Below are 19562 nucleotides of genomic sequence, written 5' to 3'. Positions count from 1 at the left end.
TAATGAGTGTTATGCTGTTGGCCCTCCTGGCCTTTACAGCGTCCTCCATCTTGAATTTGAACCGTCTCGGGCTACGAGATCGCACTTCGGCTCAGAACGTAGTCGGTGGGATGGTGGGAAACGAAGCACCGTACTTAAAGCCACGAGCGGTGTCGTGACGTCACTACTCGTTTCCGCCGGCGAAAACAGGGTAAGTATGTGGTGTGGTCTAATTGGGGTTTGGCCAGCGCGATTACGAAAAGCACAATGTACTAGTGATGCCATCTACCGACAAACATCATAACTACTTACATTAATCGAACAAATGCACTGTCTGTAATTAACTTCATTATTTTCTTTTATAAACGAATACACTATTTGTAATAAATTTATTTGTATATATTTTTTTTCAATAACGCCTAACTCAACCTATAACTCATTATACACAAAAAATACATATTAATATACATTTTTCTATTTTTTTATTTATAATTTGTCAAAGGACGATTGTAGAGTATTACTCTTATTATTTTATTTTTAATCCAGATTATTATAATTATTTAAACTCTCTTCTTTCTTCTCTATTTATTCTAACTCTAATAAATTTAGTATTAATAATAATATGTAGTTTAAAAACTACACCTTTTATTTTGCTGACCGTACTAACATAAGAACATTCCGCCATTTTTAAACCTTTTCTCCTTTTGTGGCAATAGCCACGCGTTGAAAAGAAATTAACAGCTATTGCACCGAGTAATAAATTCTATGTATTTATGTATAATTAATATTTCTATGTAACTAAAAAAAGCTGTAAGTAAATAAGCATTTTTTATATAGTTATTCTTTATATAAGCTTTATATGACTATTATTTATTCAGTCCATATAGTTTGAGGTGGTACGGTGGGAAAATCGCGTTAGTATAATATTTAATCAAATTTGCTGTCAGCTAATAGATTTGCACAATTTATAATTAACGGCCTTATAAACGTCGTTTAGCGGCTGTTTCTGACATCAATGATTTGTAATTAGAAAGAAAGAGACGGAATTGTTTAACTAATAACCCGCTAAACAAATTTATAAGGCCCTAAAGTAATCCACACTAATATTATACACAAGAATTATAATGTATTTCAGGCAATTTAAAATAACAACGTCTTAATCGCTAAGAGTTTTAAAAGTCAAAATTTTACAAAGATAATTTATAAAATATCGAAAATTAAATGATTTGTGTGCTAGTTTTTTTCCTTATTTAATTATAATATCGCGATTTGTATGGAATAAAAACATCGCCATCTAGTGACAATAATCGGAATTCCACACAAATCGCGTTTAACATAAAAACGAATGAATAATTAAAAAAACTAGCACCTGACATAGCTATTATAAAAGCATCGTTTAATTTAATGTCATATAATATAAAAATATAATTATTCATTGATGCTGTTAAAACGTGAGTGTTAGCGACAAAATCGCTAAAATATAGAAACTAAGTTTTCGAATGTTGTCGAGCATTATTCAATAAATAGCAACACTTAGGAAGCGTTCACATGTAACGTAAAGTCAGCTGGACCACTTTGAGCCTCTATTGTGAAAGTACAGCCTATTTTAACCACCAGAGGAATAAACCCAAATAAACGACTTTGTCACCGATATCAATTGACGCGAGATCTCGAATAATCTATGATATTCACTATGGATTCACAAAAAATGGCGTTTTCAATGTCCGCGAAGTTGTAATCGGTACTTCGAAAGTTAAATTAATGTGGTTATAACTAGTTAAGTGGAATAGTGTTGTGTTATAAATAACGGTAAATTAATCAAGAGCTGTTTGTAGTGAGTAACACAGCAGAACTATTAGAAAATTACATGCAATTTGTAAATCTACGTTTGTTTAACTTTGCTACTACTCCGATTGGAATAAGATATAGAGACATTGCACTCACACAGCGTTAGCTGATCGGCTTTTTGACGAGCGGTTCTGCTAGCCAATCAGAGTCCGCGGCGTAATGGCGTAGTACTACAATAGACAAAGCAGTACTGCACACAGCGTAGTTGTGTTATATCGTTTGGCGTGAACGAAAAATTTAATAGTAACGGCGTAATGCTCGCTCACAGTCTGGCTGGCTTTACAATAGCTGTGAACGCTCGCTTAATATTAATTTGGTATTAGAATATAAAAATTAAATCACGTCCGTCCGTTGAAAGAATGCGTTCGTGACGTTTGTCAGTTGGTAATAACCTTGAATGCATTACAATAGACAGTTGACATAAGCTTGCAACATCGCAAATTTGATTTAAAAGCAACAAAATTATAACGTCTAGTCTAAGTTGCTACATTTTAAAATGATATTTTTTATAGACGATGATCTGGAGGTAAGTGATCACCACCGCCCATTGGCATTGTATAAAATATTAAGCATCCCTTACAACGTCAATGCACCGTCAATCTTAGGAACAAAATACTGCAGTTTTGCGGAAGAATATGTGATGATGTGATGATGGGTGGTACCACCAAACTAGATATGCTAACGCTAAACAGCAACACTTTGTGTTGTTGCGTTCCAATTTCAAAGGTGAGTAAGCCAGTGTAACTACAGGCACAAAGGAAATATCGGCTTGGGTTCCAAACCTAGTAGAGCATTGGCGATGTAAGGAATGTTTAATATTTCTTAAATAGCAAATATCAATGGACGGTGGTGACCACTTACCATTAATTGACCCGTTTTCTCGTCCTCCTATCTATAACAAAAAAACCTACCCAGGCGGACTTGCAAAAAACCTACCACCTAGTAAATAAGTACAATATTATTTGTTAGTGGTCTAATAATATCGATTGTAAGACATATAAGAAATGCTTCGCCTCTTCAAAGTTGGTCCATTCGATCCGTGACCTGTCACGAACGCATCCTTTCTGAAGCCGGATATTAGACTACATAACGTACTCAAGCCATATAATCATGGCATACAATTTTAATTCATTTTAACTACAAGAAAAATCTTATATTTTTTTTTTTTTTTTATAGAATAGGAAGGCGGACGAGCATATGGGCCACCTGATGGTAAGTGGTCACCAACGCTCTTAGACATTAGCATTGTAAGAAATGTCAACCATCGCTTACATATCCAATGCGCCACCAACCTTGGGAACTAAGATTTTATGTCCCTTGTGCCTGTAATTACACTGGCTCACTCACCCTTCAAACCGGAACACAACAATACCAAGTATTGCTGTTTTGCGGTAGAATATCTGATGAGTGGGTGGTACCTACCCAGACGAGCTTGCACAAAGCCCTACCACCAGTGAAATAATATATAGAATATTTCCCTATAAAATACACGATGTTTTTCATAACTATATATAATTTATATAATATTATTAGCCCTAATGAGAATAATTTGTGGAAAACATATATGAATATGCATGTTCCGAACATGTTCCGTTTTTCTAACCGTACTTCCCATTTTTTTTTTATTGATAACACTAAAGTTCGGCGATATCTTCCAAAAAAAAAGAGAAAAACAATTGATAGAGAAGGTAAATTTCCTAATATTCCCTGGTGGTAGTCGGTGGAGATCTCTCGTTGCCGAGCGTGATTAACTCCATATTCGCCTAGGAGTTGTGGTTGAAAATGGTCTTTTTTTGCGAGTGTCATGTCGCATGAAAGAAAGCGATCCGATGACGCCCCCCGAACAAACGGAGAGGGAACTGCTGCTGGAATTCCAGCGCCGTTGAGTACCTTCAGTCCCACATACCCACCTTCATATGGGGGAAACGCGTAAATGCATTTATCTAATGAAAAAAAAAATACCTAAAGATACTAAACTTGCTTATTTACATATATATGTCGCATCCGGGTCAATAGTTCGGAATATCAACGATACACAAACGTCAAAGTGACGTGTACAGAGCCTAGATTGGAGAGGGTAAACGTTAATAAAAGAACGTGCACTCTGTATTCGAGGATTCATTACGGTACTATCGGTTGAATAAGCAACACTAGCCTAGGAACTGTACTGTGTATATTGAAAAGTATTTAGAGTCAAGTTGTGTTGTGATTTACCTACACTGTGTAATAAAAATTATCTGGAACATACGAAGTATTTATTTCTCGCCCGGATCCCTGCTGACGCCCCACAATGAGCGACCGTGAAGATAACGAGTCTCCGATATCAGAAGTGGGATCTCGACGGGCTGAGAAACCGCTAAATCATGAAGAATTATGGCGACAACTTATTGAAAAACAGAACCAAAATATGATGGCGCTGATCTCTACGCTACGACCGCATGAATCAAGTCGTCGCTTCACTCTACCGGAATTCAACCCTGATAAAGAAGAAAGTGACGCGAGATCTTGGTGTGCAACAGCGGATATTTGTTTCGAAGACAACTTACATAGTGAAAAACTCATTAACTTACATAGTGAAAAATTAAAAGACAACGAGTCATTAGCTGCATGCGCGAGTCGGATTATTACCTCATTGATGAGCCGTTGGAAAGATTGCACCAAAGAACAGATCGCCGTAGCAACCGCCCTAGCGCACATTTCTCAACACGACTCACGATTACAACGCCTTGCTTTTACAACGGAAATTACTTCCTGCCAGCAAGTACAAAAAGAATTGCAGGCTTTCTCGTATCAAAAGCGAAAAGCTCCTGCAGCAGAGGCGTTGTCAACAACGGATAGCAAGCGAGCAAAATTTTACAAGCAGCCTACATTAAAGTGTTTTGGCTGTGGGAAATTGGGTCACCGGCAGGCTGAGTGTAGATCGAAGCCCAAAAACTACAAGCCAAAATCTCCTGTGAAGACTGACGTGGCTTCCACTTCTCATCGTGTAGAAAAATCAACGAGCATCAGATGTTTCAAGTGTGGAGTATTGGGACATGTGGCAAGCCGCTGTACTGCAGGAACTGGCTCCCGCGGTGGCAACACCAGTGCTAGTACATCGGCCGAGCGTCGTGTCGACCTGTGCGTAGTAGAACCTCCTACTGGATACCTTCAACATCGCGGTGAGTCTTATGTTTTTCACTATGATTCTAGTGCTGAGTGTTCATTAATAAAGGAAAGTTTGGCTACGAAGTTTAGCGGAAAACGTAGTTGTAATATTGTTTCGTTAACTGGTATTGGCCAAAGCAGTGTAAAATCAACAGACCAAATTTTAGCTAAAGTTATGATTAATGAGCACTCATTAGAATTGTTGTTACATGTTTTACCTGATATTTATTTACGCAGTGACATAATGATTGGTCGTGAAATTTTGAATTTAGGATTTTCGATTGTGATGACGAGTACTAGCTTTCAATTGTTAAAAAATAATGTTGTTAATAGCTGCACTATCCAAAACTCTTGGCCTGATTTTAAATGTATCGATACAGATATACCCTTTGAACATAGATCACAACTTTTAAAGATATTAAATCGTTATTCGAAATATTTTGTAACCGGTATGCCTACTACACGCGTCATGACAGGTGAATTAGAGATACGGTTAAAGGATCCGAGCAAAACGGTTCAAAGACGTCCTTATAGGTTATCGGTTGAGGAACGTAACGTTATGCGAAATAAAGTTGACGAACTTTTACAGGCAAATATAATTAGGCCAAGCTGTTCGCCTTTTGCTAGCCCAGCTTTGTTAGTTAAAAAACAGGACGGGTCCGACAGGATGTGTATTGACTGCCGGGAACTGAATGAAAATACCATTTCTGATAGATATCCCTTCCCCATCATTACTGATTTAATATCGCGTTTACAAGGAGCCAAATTCTTTACTAAACTCGATTGTGCTAGTGGATTCCATTTAATTCCATGCCATGAGGAGTCGATAGAGCGTACGGCCTTCGTAACTCCTGATGGTCAATATGAATTTCTGACTATGCCTTTTGGTTTGAAGAATGCTATAACTGTATTTCAAAGAGCTATCGTAAATGCATTAGGAAACTTGGCACGTGATTACGTCATTGTTTACGTTGATGACGTCATGATTCAGGCTGAATCGGAAGAACAGGGACTTGACAGACTTAATACCGTCCTTGAAGTTCTCACCAAGTCCGGGTTTTCTTTAAATTCTAAAAAATGCTCTTTTCTTAAATCTAAAATTGAGTTCTTAGGCTCTGAGGTAGAAAACGGTAATGTTAGACCAAATAAGCGAAAAATAGAATCACTCACTGCTTTACCACCTCCTGAAACCGTTACGCAATTAAGGCAATTCATAGGATTAGCTTCTTATTTTCGACAATTTGTTGCACAGTTTGCGTGTTTAATGGCTCCACTTTATAGATTAACATCCCTCAAAGGCAATTTCATTTGGAAACCTGAGCATGAAGAAATCAGAAAAAAGTAATTTCAATATTGACTAATGAACCGATTTTAAAAATCTTTAGTCCTAGTCTCCCTGTAGAACTTCATACAGACGCAAGTTCAGAGGGGTACGGCGCTATTTTATTTCAAATTCATAACAATAAACGTCATGTCATAGCTTATTTTAGCAAACGTACATCTCCCGCGGAATCACGATACCATTCTTACGAATTGGAAACACTCGCTGTCGTAAATGCTATCAAACATTTTAGACAATACTTGCATGGACGTAAATTTTTGGTAGTGACGGACTGTAATTCATTAAAGTCTTCCCAACGTAAAGTGGATTTGACGCCTAGAGTGCATATGTGGTGGTCCTATCTTCAATGTTTTGACTTCGATGTCGAATATAGACCGGGCAAACACATGGCACATGCTGACTTTTTGTCTCGAAACCCTTTACCATCGTCATCGAACAATAGTCGCCCTTGTAGTAAAGTAGAGTACAAGCGAGTAAATATAGTCGAGCTCTCTTCAAATTGGTTAGCCGCTGAACAGCAGCAAGATAGCGAAATAATCAAAATTAACGATGATATGAATAACGGTAGGTTGGAAGATAGTTCAGCCAATACATATGTCCTTAGATCCGGTATTCTGCACAGAAAGGTACAACGTAACGGTAGGACACGGTGTCTTCCGATTGTACCACATGCATTGAAATAGTCGGTCATAAATAACATTCATGATTCCCTTATTCACCTTGGGTGGGAGAAAACGCTCGAGAAAGCGTATGATCATTATTGGTTCGAGGGAATGTCGCGCTATGTAAAACGGTTTGTAGATAGCTGTGTAACATGTAAGGTAGCTAAATCTCGATCAGGTAAAATACAAGCCGAACTTCACCCCATACCTAAGGTTACGTCGCCCTGGCATACTATTCACATCGACGCCACAGGCAAACTTAGCGAGAAAAATGATGTAAAAGAGTACGCTTTTGTTGTAATTGATGCCTTCACAAAATTCGTTTTATTATATCACACTGCTAATATTGACACAAAAAGTAGTATTCAAGGGGTAACAATTAGTGTAGCACTTTTTGGAACACCCACTCGTATCATCGCTGACCAAGGGAGGTGTTTTGCGAGCAAAGAATTTCGGGAATTTTGTGATAGCAAAAATATAAACCTTCATTTAATTGCCACCGGCTCTTCTCGTGCGAACGGGCAGGTTGAAAGAGTCATGAGCGTACTGCAGTCGATGCTTACGGCAGTAGAGATTAACTCTGAAAAATCGTGGCAGGATTCATTAGGAGACGTGCAATTAGCTCTCAATTGTACTATCAATAGGGTTACTAAGTGCTCACCACTCGAGCTTATGATCGGTAGGGTAGCCAGGCCACTGTCATTGATGACCAGCGAGGTACAAAATGACGAAATGTCCATTGATTTAGACGCACTAAGAGAAAGCGCAGCTAACAATATAGGAAAATCGGCTGAATATGATAGGGAAAGGTTTAATAGTACAAAGGCAAAGCTTAATAAATTTACAGTAGGCGAGTTTGTATTAATTGAAAACGAAGAAAGAAATCAAACCAAATTAGACCCTAAATTCAAGGGCCCATTTAAGATAATAGAAGTTTTGGATGGTAACCGCTACCTGTTGAAGGCTTTGAATTCCAAACGAACCTATAAGTACGCGCATGGTAGGGTTAGGAAAATGCCAGGAGCTAAAGTAGTCATTGATTTAAATGAAAAATGTGATTTACCGATATGTGATACTGAAAAAGTTTCAGAACCTTCAACTGACATTGCTGCAAGTACTCTAGAAGAATGACTGTTGATTTGAGAGTCACAGAGATGACTGTTGATTTGAGAGTCACAGGGATGACTGTTGATTTGAGAGTCACAGGGATGACTGTTGATTTGAGAGTCACAGGGATGACTGTTGATTTGTGAGTCACAGGGATGACTATCATTGAACACTTGTAGTCACAGGGTTGACTTAAGTGTACGTGCGTATGTGTCGATTTCACAGTCACAGGGATGATTTAGTTACTGTGTACATGAATTGTACGGGGAGAACTTGCAGCAGTAGTCAATCACTTATTTTCGTTTGTGTAATCTTTCAATGTTGTTATAGAATTTGTGTTTAGAATAAAAATTATTTGATGACACAAGACTTTTATTTCAGTTATTTTAGTAGAGTGGTCAGATATGGCCGAGCGTGAATGATACTGTGCGGTATTTGCTTTTGTTCCAGATTAACACACGAGGACGCGTGTAACAGAGGATGGCCGTGTCGCATCCGGGTCAATAGTTCGGAATATCAACGATACACAAACGTCAATGTGACGTGTACAGAGCCTAGATTGGAGAGGGTAAACTTTAATAAAAGAACGTGCACTCATTATTCGAGGATTCATTACGGTACTATCGGTTGAATAAGCAAAACTAGCCTAGGAACTGTACTGTGTATATTGAAAAGTATTTAGAGTCAAGTTGTGTTGTGATTTACCTACACTGTGTAATAAAAATTACTTTGGAACATACGAAGTATTTATTTCTTGCCCGGATCCCTGCTGACGCCCCACAATGAGCGACCGTGAAGATAACGACTCTCCGATATATATGTATTCCACAAACTATAACTATAAATATGGCACACAAACCTTAATATTACACTATGATATAAGTAAATAATTAAGCGTTACATGAATCTGTTTATATAGTAACTCGCGTCTGTATTCAACTACTTAAAATATGTTCCTTATACTATGTCCTGGGTTTATTTTTTTTTTATTTTTTTTTTTTTTAATTTATTTTTTTATTTAGTTCACAAAACTGACTACAACTATACAATCGACAATGACATACAATAATACATTTAACTGAAAATATTTACAATTGAGTCTTCTCGATGTGGACATTACATGCTTATATGAGGGCTTAAAAGCAAAAAAAAAAATTACATTAACACACACACACACACATTACAGTAATTACAGCGTAACATTAGAACAAACATAAGAAAACTTATAAAAACTATCACCTATAAAATAAAAATAAATAACTAAAAAGCAAAACAGAATTAAACTAAACTAAAAAGTAACTAAATAATATAAAAATAGAACTAAAAATTAACCCTTTTGTGTGGACATTTTCTTTTTAATGGCCCTGATATTATCGTTAAAGATATCTATAGTATCTCTAAAACAGTTAGCAAAAGATAGCATTCTATACAGCGGATTGCTTCTTGTATGAGGCAAACAAAACGTCTTGCGATTCTGTAAGCGGCTACCGTCACGAGGCACTGCGACTGCGTGCATCAATTAGGCCATTTATTAATTTAGACAAAAAAATCACATCTGCAACCCTTCGACGCTCCTTGAGTGACCTCACATTATAATGAGTAAGACGAGATTCGTATGAAAACAGTTGGCTACATCTAAAGTCCGTGTACGATAGGTGGTACAGAGTGAACTTGGTATCCTGGACTCCAAACAGTGCCACAATACTCAAGGATACTACGTACAATACTATTGAACACAAGAATTGACAAGTTATGGTCTTTAAATATTTTCATTTGCCTAAAAACTAGACCGGATATCTTAGATGCCTTCCAAAATCTTTCCACATACGGATAAAATAGATATAGGCCTATAGTTTGTAATATCTTTTGAATTTCCGGACTTATGTATCGGAGTTACTTGAGCAATTTTCCATTTAGCTGGAAATATACCTGTTTGCAAAGAACGATTATAAATAAGTGTTAGTGGTGCAACCAATTGTTTAGCGCATTTTTTCAGGAATATCGGAGCTAGATAATCTGGGCCCCCTTAAGGGACCCCTTAAGTGGATCTAAGGTAGAGAGTTGTTTAAAAACTTCATCTTCAGTAAGCTTACAATTATTAAATGGTGCATAAGAATTCCGAAATTGAGTTCGATTGTTCAAAATTAATGTCGATGAACTATTTACTCCCTCATAATTTGTGCTTTCTATTTATACCGATGCGAAATATTTAGCAAAAGCGTTGCATATATCTTTCCCTCCCTTCACTACGTGGTCATCTAGAGACATTTCGTTTGGTATACGTTTAGTGCCATTTTTTCTTTGTTGTTTAAAAAAGTTCCAAAAATATGTTCGGGTCATTTCGAATACTATCAGCTACGCGTTCTTTAAAACTATCATAGCATTTTTTAATCATCATTGTGCAACGTTTTAAAAGAAAACAAAACCTAACTGCACCTAAGTGTTATGGGCAAAATATATATCGATGTATGGATGCTTGTCTAGATTTTGTGTTTATAGAAATGTATATGTGCCGTGTGCACACATGTGTAATTATATTCAGGCGCTCTGTGACCCAGGTGTTAATCGGACGTCGAATTTAATTGAAGTTTAAGGTAAGGAAAAGGTATAATTGGTGACCCCTTTGGTGAACCCCGACGTGATCTCATATAACATGACCAGCTCAAGCAGTTCAGAAGCAGGAGCACAGGACACTTACTTTAACGCCTGTTCACACGGCCGATATATATAAAAATAAATTTACTTCATCCAGCATGAAAACAATAATATATATATAAATTCAAGTGAAACAATAATGGGCTCGGCTTGTTGCCGATTCGATCAACATTGATAATCGATTCCAATGACGTCAGAGTGACAGATAAACAAACAACTATTGACCTTGAATCGGCGTGACGTCATTGGTCGAAATCTAAAATACGTGTGAGAACTAAAACAAGGATTAAAGATAAATAAAGAGCTTTGACATTACATGGATATGACGTCATTGGTCGAGATATAAATAATCAATTAAGTCGTATTTAATCATTATGGATTCGCGAATAAATCATTTGGAATGTCGATGAAGTTTGTAACGGAACTAGTTGAACTTGAAATTGAAAAAAAGAGAAGTGCTACTGTGTATTTACTGTAATTATATCGGTATTAAATACATTTTGCGCGTAAATTTAGTAATTAACTAATAGCATATTAATTATTATTATATATAACGCTGTGTCCCGGTGCTAGAAGGGCCTATATCAATAACCTTTTCTTTTGTTATATATGTAAATAGAAACGAGGATTAGATGTTCTTTGTTCAATATAACATAACCCTTTTGTATAGTACTGTTGGTATGAACAATATGAACTTTATGCCGTGTTGCAAATTAATTTTATTATTTTTAAACGATTTAGCAAATGATATTTACATTTGAATCAAAAATATACTTTAGGCCTTTTAGCAATAGGGCACAGAATGCTTTGTTCCTTTCCTCGATTCATTGTTTTTTTACGTTTGTGGATATTTGCACCATTTTTTTTAAGGTATGGGTTTGGTATTATTAATTTTCGTTTGCAGTTTTTTCTGCAATTGCCAACGCGTCCTGTAAATTACATAATACTTATAAATAAACACTTTAATGAACAAACTTAATTATTTCGATAAAAACATTACATACATAGTAATTTGTTTATATATTTTATATTATAAAATAATTGATTTTCTTAATAATATTTGACACAGTTTTTGATACTTACATTATTAAACTACGACTCTTGATCTGGACAGAATATTGTAGGTTGGCGATTACCCTGGAAAAATTAAGAAATCGGTTATGTTAGATGTGAACGTGGAAATAAGATACAGAAAGAAAATAAGGCGTGTGCGTGTGTGCGTGTTTGTTTGTATACGTTGTGTATGTGTGTGTGTAGAAACAAGTTTGTAGTAGTGTACGCGTTGAAGCGTGCAACTGTTTCGAAAAATGTGTTTATACTAGAAACGGAATAGCTTCAGTCTTAATAAAGTTAAATCATTTCTAGGTATACTGGCACAAGCCAAGCCGCTGCCACCAGCGGTATGCAAACGTCGCGTTTGGCACTAGAAGTCGGCAGATTAGGACGGTATGCGCGATTACTACGCGTCAGTTCCTTGGAAGGAACGTTGTTTCAATGGGAATGACCCGACTGCCAGCGCCGCTGCTGTCGCTGATGAGATTCTGTTAGGGATGGAATACTACATTCCTCACTCAGATCTCATCAGCAAGGGTACGCGTAACCTAAGCAGGCGGCATATCGCGCGTGGATCAGTGGCTGCGTTAGTGGGTTTTACTGGTGGTAGAGCTTTGTGCAAGCTCGTCCGGGTAGGTACCACACACTCATCAGATATTCTACCGCAAAACAGCAGTACTTGGTATTGTTATGTTCCGGTTTGAAGGGTGAGTGAGCCAGTGTAATTATAGGCACCTACCGGTGGTAGCGCTTGACGATTCATAATTACTCGTAGAAGTCTATTTGAATAAAGATATTTTGATTTGATTATGTATGTAATAATGTATGTATGTTTGTATGCCTCGTTGGTCTAGTGGCTAGATGTAAGGCCGCAGTTCAAATCTCAAGTCAATAATAAGTTATTGGGTTTTTCTATCGAAAGAGATTGGCCGCCGTGGCCGAAACCGAGGACCTTATATGTATGTATGCACGTATGCAGGTATGTATTTACCCGGAAACCACTGGTCGAGGTCGTGCAGGTCGAGTGGCGCTCAGGTCGGTCGAGTCGATCGGGTCGGTCGGGGTCGGGGGGCGGTTGCCGCACGCAGTCGTCATCCGGGAGACAGGTTTGCACCATCATCCTCAGGCAGAACACGAGCTTGCTGCTCACCACCGTGCACTGGTTCTAGGGGGTACAGTCGATAGTGAGTGCGCACGAATTCTACTGCCTATAATATATTTTCCATAATACCAGGAAATTAAAAAAAAAACAAATATTTTTTGTTAATAAGCCTTTTTGTTATTTTTTTACCTGTGCAATGAATATATTTATTATTAGTAGACTTGATGTCACAAAAGACACGTGAACAAACATTGATTTCAATTCATAACGACAAAATCTAAATTTTTATATCGCAGACAGGAGATTGCAGATTGTAGCAACCTATTGAGTTGTAATTTAACTGCAATTCTTATATGCTATATAAACATCATCCGCTGCTAGAGATTTGGTCTCTACGAAATTGCGCCAACACTCTCGGTTCTCCGCCTTCCAGTCCAGCACCTTCTTCAGATCCACGTGATTAAAGGACGCTTTACATTATGATTGCCGATCCTAGGCGTCGTCTGATCCAATAGCCATCGGTCCTTCGACATACGTGACCAGGGTACTGCCACTTTAATGTACTAGTCATGCCAGCTATATTTTTAACACCGGCTCTTCTTCAAGTAATTTATTTTCTGATTTCAAGGACATACCTTGGTGAAGGGCCCCGCGAACCTCCAGAGGCCTCCGAAGCCGCAACTCTGCATGTAGTGCAGCTGCTGCTGACTCGCGTCCTCCGACGCTATCATATTCTGAAAGTTGTTTCAAAATCAAAATGTATTCAAGTAGACTATTAAGAGTGCTTTTAAGTCCATGTTACAATATAGAACCGAAAAGAATCGGCAAGATACTCGGTAGTTTCTTTTAGAGATTATACACGCACGCAGAAACAGAATCACAGTTAACCCTGCAGTCTCACCCACCTTACATCTCAGGGAGGAGGGGATGGCTCAAAAACAGCTCTGCATGGGAACGTGTTCCCGTTGCAGGTTAAGCTGAGCCACCTCCTTAGGCATTCATTTAATTTTATTTTGATGTTCCTTATTACGTGTGGCAATAAAAATTTATATTATTATTAGTTACTCTTTTCTTTTCTTCTTTTCACTGGTGGTAGGGCTTTGTGCAAGCTCGTCTGGGTAGTTACCACCCACTCATCAGACATTCTACCGCAAAACAGCAGTACTTGGTATTGTTGTCTTCCGGCTTAAAGGGTGAGTGAGCCAGTGTAATTACAGGCACAAGGGACTTAACATCTTAGCTCCCAAAGTTGGTGGCGCATTGGCGATTTAAGTGATGGTTAACATATCTTACAATGCCAATGCCAAAAAAAAATTATTACCTGTATGATGCTCTGTACCGCGCTCAGAATCACTTGATCGTGGCAATGCATTAGAACATGGTTGATCTTCATATCCAGGAGACTGTGGCTGTAATGATAATTAAAAATATCGATGACTCGTCTGATTATGATGGACCATGGTAGTTAATGGTACCCTACTCATCAGCGGACGTGAATAAAGTCATAGCGATTATCAATTTCATTTATAGAAATAACCAAATTGTTTGTAAACAATATGTATTCTTTTTATCATGTATTCAAAAATTTTATGTATTTTTTAATGACTTTTTTTGAATCAAATTTAAAAAAGTCCCTCTCGATTCCCACCCGACGCAAAGCCCATAACACAGGCCACATTTCCACGCTGTATGGTAATGGACAACCTTTGTGCCAAGTAAGACCCGGAGCGACTCAAAGTCAAAAATCAAAAATCTTATTCAATATAGAAGCGTTACACATACTTATTGATTGTCATAAATCTACCACCGGTTCGGAAATAAGCACCTCAGACCTGAGAAGAACCGGCGAAAGAAACTCAGCGGTTTTTTTTCTGTCAAATCCCCCCTCTAAGGCGACAGACAATCTCCCTGGTAAAAGTAATTTTATGAATTGTATTGAATAATTTAGACCAAGTCACTTTGACGATTGCTGAACACACTTCATCTAGCACAGCTGTTATTCTACAGATTCATGACTAAAATTCGAATACTTCATTCATTTTTATAGGGTCGGTTTTATTTCTTCACATATATTATAAAAGCGAAAGGGAGTTTGTTTGTTACGTTATCACGTGTTACCTTTTTTTTTAACGCTGGAAAAACACATTACGCGTTTCCCCCACGGGAACAGTGGGGGGTACGTGGGGCCCGCCGGTGTCCAAGGCACCGAGTGCGCCCCGAACATCGGAATAGCCACTAAAAAACCAGCGGTACCCTTTCCGTCTTAACGAGGAGCGCCACGGAATCGTTTTTGCATGCTACCGTGACGCTGAGAGCGTCAGACCTATCACGTCTTACCTACTCAACCGAACATCATGAAATTTTACATACGAAATATCAGGGATATAGAAAAGTATATAACGTACTTAAGATTTGTTCAGTTATGGGTCATCAACGAGCTGTTATGTTATATATAAATACAGAGGTCATAATAATGGTTATATATAAATACTTAATAAAAATAAATACTTACATGACGGGAAACACTTTCGGGAACACCACTGAGCCCTCCGCCAGGTACTGGTACAGTATCCTTATTTCATCTTCATCTATATACAAGATAAATATACATGTATACTGTATGTAATGAGTGTAATGACTGCCTCTTCGTCTAGTGGCTAGCTATAACGCCACAGATCGCGAGATCCTGGGTTCAAATCCGACATCTAATCCGGTCGGGCCGATAAAAAAGTTATCGAGTTTTTCTGTTAAAGATTCTCAGTAGCGGCTCAGAGTCTGGAAGTTGGAAGTACACTTCCGTGCCTCGGAAAGCAGGTAAAGTTGTTGGTCATGTACTTGAACTGAAGTACATGACCAACAACTTTACCTGCAACTTGAAGTGAAGAAATAGAGTGCATCTGTGTTTGAATGTATATACATTGTGTGTATATATTAATGCGTTATTACAATCAAACATATATAAATCAGTATAAAAATCGTCATACATTCATCCACATATCGGTGCAATTGCTAACCTTGAGAGCAAATAACCGAACACATTCAGACAACAACACATGGGAGCTATTTAAAGCACTGCTAACGCCATCTATTGAACCGAACGAGAAATATTTTTTGTTATACAAGTAATGTTTTGTCACTAATATAATATAAATTATAAATAAAATGCGCTAGCGCGATTTAAAACACTATTAACGCCATCTGTTGTTTTCGATACGTACTAAAACTACAAACTTTATAACTTAAGACGGATAAACGGTTTCACACCGACTGTCTCTTTCTGTAATAATGTGACTTTCGAAAGAGAAGGACAAAACATTGTGCCAAAAATTACTTGAATTCCTTATCTTTCATTTTATTTTTTGACAATTAAATCATATATGTAAATTAAAAACTAATTCATTTCTCCACATCTTGTCTCGAAATCAATTATTACTAAATCGTTTATTTATTAACACGCTTATTTATTATCTATGGTATTCTGTGTTGAGTATTATTCCTTATTTATTATTATTTATTACCTGTGGTATATTTAACCAGTGTGGCGAGAACGGTCAAGACGAGCGCCTGCGTGGTGAAGTCGCAGAGCACGGACGGGTCTAGCAGCGAGTTGCATTCCGGACTGCTAGACTCTTTGTCTTGAGATGATTGCTAGCAAGGAAAAAAAAACATAAATACATGTATCGTCGAAAATATATACACTTATATATTGAAACTGGAATACAACGATATTATTTTTGTTTGATGGTACATAATATGATGAGTGAGTGGTAGACAAACCACCCGGTAGTACCCGGTGGTACCCGGAGAGGTAGACAAAGGCCTACCAAGTAAAAGTTATTGGGTTTTTCTGTCGATTCAGGAAACCCACTGGCGAAAGCGGGTTCCACGGTGGTCATGCGAGGGCAAAAACCCCTTAAAATCGCGCTATTGCGGATTTCCAATCGTATCGGATTATGAGAGTTAGAAATAGTGTGCACTTGTGTTTGTGCACACACATGCTAACTGTAATATCACTTGTGCAACTTTAAAATACTACAACATACAACTTTGAATATAATACATGTTGTGATATATATGTCAGAGATAATAAATTTAAGCGGGTATACGACGTCACTCATTAGAATAGCAACACCACACGACGTGATGTATGTCATGTAGGTTGGTATGAGACCCCTATATATAAGATGCCTATTTTATTATGTAGCCGACTGATGGAAATATAAAATATAAAGGAGTATGTCAGCAGCTCGTGTGATCGTTTGTCTAGCGACCCCGCGGTCTCTTGGTCTCTCGCTCTCAGGACAGCGCCAGCGCCGGACGGGCGCACTGACTGATTTAATAAAATCAACATATTGGACGACAATGGCGGCCATTAAAATGTCATATACTATATTTTATTTTCGATTTTACATAATTCTTACGTCTTCAAATATATTATAATATATTTTTTTCATAGATATGTGATATTGAAGTTATTCATGATACCCCGGGCAGAGGTGGTTCTATTATACCCCATACGAACAGTTCCCATTATAATCTTAAAACAAAAAAAATTAGCTGCATAATAGTCACCTTCGTAGCGGCATCCGGGCAATCGCTATCGCCAGACTTGGTGGACGAAGGGCGTTCAGTCTCGTCCGTGCTGCCGGGAGAACCACGACCGTCATCGTCTACCGGCTAGAAGATATTGGTGAAGTTATTGATTATATTTGTGGGTGCATAGGTACTCATGAGAATTTTTGTGTAAACATGTAAGCTCTTGTACTGATCTCACGCACACGTTAACACACTTACAATGACAAATCTCACGCTGACGTCATCTGACGCTCGAAATCTTACGCTCACTCGTTTGACACTCGAAGTCTCAGTTTGTATCAAGTATACAGTGTATATTTGATGTGTAAATATCTTAGCACCTCGGGCTAAGATATTTACACATCAAATATAGTAACGAGTTAAAAGAATAGAAAAAAGCGGGTTGACTTCTATAGAGGGCAAAAACACCTATTTGGTTTACTGAATAGCTTATTATAAAACGTTACAATATAATCTCAGGTTTTTCATTACGATTTCAAGTGTTTGTTTACACTCCTCGTCTCTTAAGGAGAAAGTTTTGGATTTATTCCTCGATGTTACTCCAGTGCCCGTGTAACACATATGGTACTATTTTATCCTACACAATCCCACCCTCACGATATTTTCTTATGATGTGATCTATCACAGGGTCTTTCGATCTCTAGATCGAAAGACCCTGACACTGGCTTTAAGACCTCCTCATTCCGAAGCGGTTAGAGTAAAATTATATTATTCTGGGCTTGGTGGTCACCCTCGGCTGGTGGTGCCGGTGCCTTGTTGGCCTGGGCATAAATCTGGGGTAGATACTCCAGATATTTTAATCCGCGAACTTTGGATAACAAGTGATCTGGCAATTTAGGCATCTCTATAAATCTATGTTGATTTCATTCAAGTATTTAGCACTTTTGAATAGTCATTTTAGATTATATTCAAGTAAAGCTACAACCGGTTCGGAATGTTCTACAAAAATAGGACCAGAATAGGACAACTCACGTCGAGTCCGCTGTCAATTTCCAAGTCCCTCGCGGCGTCCCCGGTCGCACCGTGCTGCACACTGTGAGCACGACCTTCGCTATCCTGCGTTTCAAAATGGTTATTTATAATTTGAACGATATGGTTGCTTGGTACGAATTAAAGGCAAAATTTCGATACAACTTGGTTTAATATATTATTTTGTCTTACTTTTGCCCATCCATTTGCCCATTTTGAAAAGATTTCGTAGATCAGCGGTTTTGGGGACATGACATTACTAGGTACGGGCTTTGTGCCCGTCTGGGTTTGTACCACCCACTCTTCAAACATTCTACCACTAATCAGCAATAATTAGTATCGTTGTCTTCCGGTTTCAACGGTGAGTGTGCCAGTATAACTAGTCACAAGGGACACAACATCTTAGTTCCCAAGATTGGTAAAATTTAATAAGCAGGTAGCAGTTAATATTTTTTACTTTATCGAGGCCCATTTGTCCTTCCGCTAAAGAGCATATACTCTAAACAGAAAAAACCAAGTCGTTGACGACATTTTGACTTAAAATCGTAACACGAACAAACGTGGATCCAAAATTTGTGCGTATCGTGTTATTTACAGTGCCAAGTGTTATTGATAATTATCTGTAGCGTGGATAGAGCTTTGAAACTTTCAATACAAGATCTTAGTTGAGCTGAAAAAAACTGCTGTTCTAATATCGGAAATTAACAAAGTAAATATATGTTGATAACACTATTATTACGAAATGTAAAAGAAATTCGTTCGCGAATAAAATTGTCTTCAATCATTCAATATCATAATTCTGGTTCCACGTTTCATAAATTTAACTAAAATATTCGCTAGTGGGGAAATTGATAAATACCTAGCTATGGATTTACTTTTCAGATATAAGCGAATTTCGCTAAGAGCGAATGTTTTGTAGTTATCTTAGTCTATGGTTTTGGCTTTTATATTATGGGTATAGAAAATATTGTTGTTACCATTTCGCATTTAGAAAAGCACCATCCCTTTGTATATAGAACAATGGGTAGGTAAATAAAGCTATAAGTAAAACTAGTAAGGACAGCATTATCGATTATATCTGAAAGGTTTTAAGGCTTCGTGT

At 37.7% G+C, this 19562-nt stretch overlaps 2 protein-coding genes across 4 annotated transcripts in view; one reads left to right on the top strand and one right to left on the bottom strand.

Annotated features, from left to right (window-relative positions):
• The window catches only part of LOC126778942 (fatty acyl-CoA reductase wat-like), a 280657-nt gene that overhangs the window by 173934 nt on the left and 87161 nt on the right, over window positions 1-19562 (top strand). The window lies entirely within an intron of this gene.
• Window positions 9049-19562, bottom strand: part of LOC126778769 (neurofibromin-like) — a 76559-nt gene continuing 66045 nt past the window's right edge. The window contains exons 55-63 of one of the 3 annotated variants that reach the window (XM_050502400.1): window positions 18464-18547; window positions 17468-17572; window positions 16414-16543; window positions 15408-15483; window positions 14217-14304; window positions 13531-13629; window positions 12785-12958; window positions 11824-11877; window positions 9049-11669 (exon numbers count right to left, since the gene is read on the bottom strand). In XM_050502400.1, coding sequence (XP_050358357.1) covers window positions 11833-11877; window positions 12785-12958; window positions 13531-13629; window positions 14217-14304; window positions 15408-15483; window positions 16414-16543; window positions 17468-17572; window positions 18464-18547 — 801 coding nt within the window. In that variant the 3' untranslated portion in view covers window positions 9049-11669; window positions 11824-11832. Of the gene's footprint in view, window positions 11670-11823; window positions 11878-12784; window positions 12959-13530; window positions 13630-14216; window positions 14305-15407; window positions 15484-16413; window positions 16544-17467; window positions 17573-18463; window positions 18548-19562 lie in introns of those variants that run through there. The other 2 variants (XM_050502401.1, XM_050502402.1) reach the window with 2 other exon arrangements.

The sequence above is a fragment of the Nymphalis io genome, chromosome 27 (genome assembly GCF_905147045.1).
Source record: "Nymphalis io chromosome 27, ilAglIoxx1.1, whole genome shotgun sequence".
NCBI classification, from domain to species: Eukaryota; Metazoa; Arthropoda; class Insecta; order Lepidoptera; family Nymphalidae; genus Nymphalis; species Nymphalis io.
Note: the sequence above shows the minus strand (reverse complement) of the source record. Positions and strands in the feature narration are given on the sequence as shown.